At 55.2% G+C, this 5,380-nt stretch overlaps 1 protein-coding gene across 1 annotated transcript; it reads right to left on the bottom strand.

Moving 5' to 3' along the window:
• Positions 1–4,188: 4,188 nt before the first annotated feature.
• Positions 4,189–5,238, bottom strand: LOC112120822 (fibrinogen-like protein 1-like protein; the record flags this gene model as incomplete). Its single annotated transcript, XM_024219984.3, has 1 exon — positions 4,189–5,238. A coding segment is annotated over one exon (629 nt), but the record flags the coding sequence as incomplete, so codon positions are not given.
• Between the last annotated feature and the right edge of the window lie 142 nt (positions 5,239–5,380).

Here is a 5,380-nt window from a genome sequence, read left to right as displayed (position 1 = left end):
CCCTGAGCTCAGGCTCCCCTGGGCCCTGCTGTGTCCCTGCGGGGGCAGCACATGTCTCTCCGACAGCCCCTTCTCGAAGGGTGGGAGAAGGGCTGGCAGCAGGCAGGAGAGGCAGGATTTCCTGCCAGCTCTCCAGCCAGCCAGGGCTCTGAGGGACGGGGCGGGAGGCCAGCTTCCCCTGTGTGCCCATCCCCAGCCAATCAGGGCTATGGAGGCAGGGCCAGTCCTCAGAGCACTGCTGCTGATCCATCCAGTGCAGGTGTCATGCCTTAGACTAACCCAGACTCCCCCTGGCTGCTCTACCTGGCTCCTGGCTGCTCCACTCCAGTCTGGCCCAAATGCAGCCACCAAACTCACCGCCCGCTCCCGTGGCTCTGCCCACGCCACCCAGAGGCCGATTAAGGCTTATTGGGGTGCTGGGTACAAAGAACATTTGGTCTCCCCAGCTCCCCTCACCATGGGGCCCTGCCCCTTGGTCCTCCTCTTCCCCCCAAGGCTCCACTCCCAGGCCTGGCCGGAAGCTGGCCTGTGGTAAGAGCTGCCCAGGGAGCCCAAGTCACAGTGGGGAGGACCGGACCCTCCACCTACCCAGGGCGGCATTCCCTGGGGGTGGGGATACAGACTGTGGCTGCTCTCGGGCTCCCTGGCCCCCCACCCCGGGCAGGTGGAGGGTCCAGGGCTCCCCACAACTGGCCCCAGCTCCCTGGGCGCCTCTTACCACAGCCAGGCTCCAGCTTCCAGCCTGGCAGGAGACAGAGCCACAGGGGAAGAGGACAAGCGGGGCCACAGTTCTGGAGCCAGTGGCACCCTCACTTCTGCACAGGTTCCGGCGCTCCTGCAGGGGCCCCCAAATTGGCTGGCGCCCCTGGGCACGGGCCCTGTGGGCCTGTGCATTAATCTCCCATTGGTTCTGCCACCCTTTACTCATACGGATAACAGCACTTCATCCCCCTGCACTCAACACTATCGTGAACTGTACCCAACAGCAGCCAAAACGGATCCCTTTGGCAAAACAGCTCCATCGGCTCATTACCTAGGCACAGTAGGCGTGTCTGTGCAAATACGGCCTGGCGAGATGTTAGGGGAGAGCTCATTCACCCCCTGCTTACGTTGCCGACAAGGGGCTTTAATAACATCTAAAGACTGTTAAGCCAGGGATTTCCCCTTCCAAAAAGACCCTTTAAGCCAAACTAAGGAAAAGTGACCTGGAGCGGGGCAGTAACCCTGCTCCGAGGAGAAGAGGTTAAAGGCAGTTGAGGTAGGCTGCTTGAAGAGGCAGCCACAGCTTTGCCCTGATCTAAGGGCTAAGGAGGAGCTGGGTCAGTCTCACTCCAGCGGGGAGCGGGAAGGGCCTGGCTGCCTGGGAGCACAGGGTCCCTGACGCAGAGCAGTGCTGGGGATGGGCAAGAGGAGCTGGGGAGCTCCGGCTTGGCAATTCCCCAGGCTGAGGCCTTGTTAAGGCCCAGTGTGGTACTGGGGCTGCAGAGGTGCAGCCTGGGGCTAGGCAGAAGCAGCTGATCCAACCTCCTTGCCAGTGATGAGTGGCCATGACAGACTGCAGTCTGCCCCAGAGAAAGGGGGCTAGATGACGACTGGCAGTAGCCACTGAGGCAAGGTGGGCATAGGGGGAGGGGGTTCCCCATGGAAGGGAGACCCAGAGTGTGGGGGCACTGCTTTGGGACAGCACCCCAAGGTAAAGGGCACTGGGGTCTGTGAGGGACATGGGGGCCTGAAGCAGGAGAGACACCGGCCAGCAGGAGGCGCTCCTAGTGCTGGAATTGAGCTCATTCCTGGATGACCAGCAGGCGGCGCCGCGCCAGTGAGTCAGCGATCTGCTACATGGCCAAATAAACTAGTTAATTTGAAGCAGTAAAACAAGAGTTCTGTGATGAAACCCCTCGGCCCCTTAGAAAGGCACAGCAGGGGCGGGGACAAAGTTGAGTGGCTAGTGTCAGACTGTTGCAGTGGAAGGTTCTAGACCAGTGGGGCAGCGCTGGGTTCCTTTCATTGTCCGTCTCCAGACTTCCTGACGTTCGGTGTCCAAAGGCCTCATTGTTTTGTCCAGAAAATGTAGTAATTGCTTTGGACGGTAGCTGGCCCCACTGACACACTTTCAGCATTAACTCTTCTTACGGGTTGTGGGGAGGGATTGCTGAACAGTTTGCATTCCCTTCTCTAGAGAACAAACAAAGCAATTCCCAGCCCGGAGCAGAGCAGATCCGTTCTCCTGTGTTTCTCTCTTGTGCTGTGTGTACATGAGCAAACGGCCTGTTCATCTCTCATGCTGCCCCCTCTCCTGCAGTATTTGCCATTTCAACAAAGTTGACTTTTTCCCACAGAAAATTTTGCTTTCCCTGAGACCACATTTCTGATGGAAAAAGTTTTGCCCAGCTGGAGCAATTTCCTTGTGTGATGGTGCCCCCCATAATGCTTCATGGAATGTGCTTATGAATGTATATATGACATAACTAGAATATGTTTTATGCTACATATGCCATGTAACATATCTCTGTAAAGCTTATGATCTACTGAATTTATTAATCCTATTTGTATGCATGTATCATTTTTGTACTTGAAGTTAGGAATATTGGCTGTATACTTGCTTGATTGTAACTAGCCTAGTAGAGCATTTGGTCAGCTTCCTGAGAAAAGTGCAAATTAGGTGCCCAATCAAAAACCACTTCAGCCAACAATGAACTTGAAGATGCCAATCCACATCTGTGCCTTCCCAGGAATGTAGCTTGGCTGTTAAAAACTGACTCATGCATGGACATGTGGCTTGCTCATGTGACTCCAGAACTCCATCTTGGAGCTGGACTTTGCATTGGAGAGAGGAGGGGGTCTCTACCCACAGGAGAAAGTCTATTTAAACCCCTGGGAGACCCTCCATTTTGTCTTCAGCTGGCTAAAGGAAGGGATAGCCTCTCCACCCCCAAGAATACCTGAAAGAGACTGGAAGAGCATCTCTGTGAGGTCGACTCCCGCTGTGGCCGGGGGTCGCTGCCTTTTGGAGCGCCGGACTAAGGAGGACGGGGAGGGCCTGGCTCCCGGCTCAGCCGGGGATTGGCTGAGGTGAACATACTCGAGCTGCGTGCCCCAGCCGCAGCCACCCCAGCTCCACTCCCTGCAGAAGGGTGACAAGACACCCTACCATGCCACCCTTCCTTCTGCGCTGCTGCTGACGGCAGCACTGCCTTCAGAGCTGGGTGCCCGGCCAGCAGCCGCCGCTCTCCGACTGCCCAGGCCTCCCCACACACATGGGTCCCACGGGCATGGACAGCCCCCTGACCATGGTGCCCCCTGGACCACTGCACCCTGGGCGGTTGCCCACCCCCAAATCCAGCCCTGCTCATTGACTTTCAATGGGCTCTGTGCTCCTAAGTAACTCGTGACCTTTGGAAAATCCCTCCCCCCATTTTTGCTTGTTGCTATGTGACTGTTTGACTGCAGGCCAGCAAGCAAGAGCCCTTACAGGAGACAGCCCCTGGGTCTGTGACCTCTTCACCGAAGCACATGGTCAGGCAAAGCTGGGGGCAGAGCCCTGATTCTCAGGCTGAGGAGCGGCTCCGCCTGCTGTGGGAGTGGAATACACCCCGTGTCTGCCCCACAGGCTCTCTCTGGGTATTGTATCAATAGCAGGTAGCCCATAGTTTCTTCTCCCAGCATCCCAGTCTCTCCTGCCCGAAACGTGAGAAAGGACTGGTGGCCCAAAGAGTTAATTTTGGTGCAGTTGGCAGCAACGGGCCCATCCCAACAACCCTACACTAGGGCCTGATCCAATGCCCACTGAAGTCAATGGAAGATTGTCTGTTATCAACTGGCTTTGGACTAGGACCTACTTGCACACGTGGACAGTAATTCAAGGTACTGATTAAAGGGCCCCTCACGCCACTGCTGCAGCTCCCCAGATATCGTCAGACGTGCAGGCCTGGCTTTCAAATCTTGCTAGGCCATTGCCGAAAATTCCCTCACAGCAACCTGCAGACCCCTAAGACTGTGGGGCAACGAACCCAGCCAGGTCTGCCAGCCCAACTCCCCCAAGGCAGGAAGGCTGAGAATACTGGGAATGGATCTACGCAGTACGATGCCCATGAGAGCACAGCAGAGAGTAAGTGGCACGCAACAGAAAGTTACCAACTGGGGCCACCACTTTTTAAAATGCCTTTTTACTGTGAAGCTTTAATCCCTGCTAATGAGCAGTAGAGCGGGTGTTTCTAAAAACCCTTCTGTGTTTCTGGATTTCCCCACCCGTGACCTCTGGAACTGCACATGAGTCTGAGAGCAAAAGACACTGAAAAGTCACTACGGATCGGAGGCATTTACTCTCCCCGGAGCTTCTACATCTGGATACTGCAGGTTTTGCAAATGATTCTTCTGATTACGAATATAACTAAATCAAGTCAACGCAAAGCACAAGTGCCCAGCAGATATTAGCTCGGAAAGTGCATGAAAGAAAAGAAAAGAGAAAGTTGCCCCATTTTGGATAAACATGATACTTCCCCCTCCAAGTTGGGTGTGAGGTTTGGCCATGACACACTCTGACCCTTTTCCCTCCCTTCGTGGAGCAGGGGTTGGTCTCACTGCAGACAGGAAGGTGGGGAAGGGGTGACTAACAGTAAGACGCTGGTTTGATGAGGATGGCAGAGGCTTGGCAGTTCCCACTACAGAAACTACCCCAAGTGATGCTCCCTTTGACGTTCAGTCGAACAGAATGACAAGCCGAGTACCACCAGCCCCCACCATAGCTAGACGCACAGTTCCCACCGTAAATGTCCTGATCCAGGTCTTTAGCAGAGAACTTCATGTTGTCATGCACGGTGGTAGGATTGTTTGAAGTCATGGCGTCCCCTGCAGTCCCAGTGTAAGAGCCCAGCCTCAGCCTGTAGCCTTTGGACTCCTCTTCCAGACCGAAGAGGTTGTAGTCTGCGTATTTCATGGTGCCGGATGAATCGTGGATGACAAACCTGATCTGGTAGACCTTCTGCTTGGCGATCTGATAGATGTACTCCGTCCCCAGCCAGTAGTCATCCTGCACGTTGCCAAAGCCGTACTTGTAGGTGCTCCAGGACTCAGCCCAAGTGATCTGTGTGTCGTGCCGGTTCCGCTGGAGGACCGTCCAGCCCTCGCTGGTGCTGTTCAGCTCACAGTAGACCTCGAATTGATGGAGTCCTGTGGGCTGGATGACGAAGACGCCACTGACCCTGTTCCAGGTTATCTCGCTGCAGTCCTTGGGCCAGGCTGTGGGCAAAACGAGACAAGTTTTCAAGAACAAAACCTCATGGAACAAAACCCCGCTCAGAGTTACGATCACAGTGGAGTTTCCATAAAATCTTTCCTTGGCCTCCTTCCCAACTCCTCCGCCGAGGAATAGCAGCTGCAT

This window comes from Terrapene carolina, unplaced genomic scaffold (genome assembly GCF_002925995.2).
Source record: "Terrapene carolina triunguis isolate 2854851 unplaced genomic scaffold, T_m_triunguis-2.0 Scaffold1055, whole genome shotgun sequence".
NCBI lineage: Eukaryota > Metazoa > Chordata > Testudines > Emydidae > Terrapene > Terrapene triunguis.
Note: the sequence above shows the minus strand (reverse complement) of the source record. Positions and strands in the feature narration are given on the sequence as shown.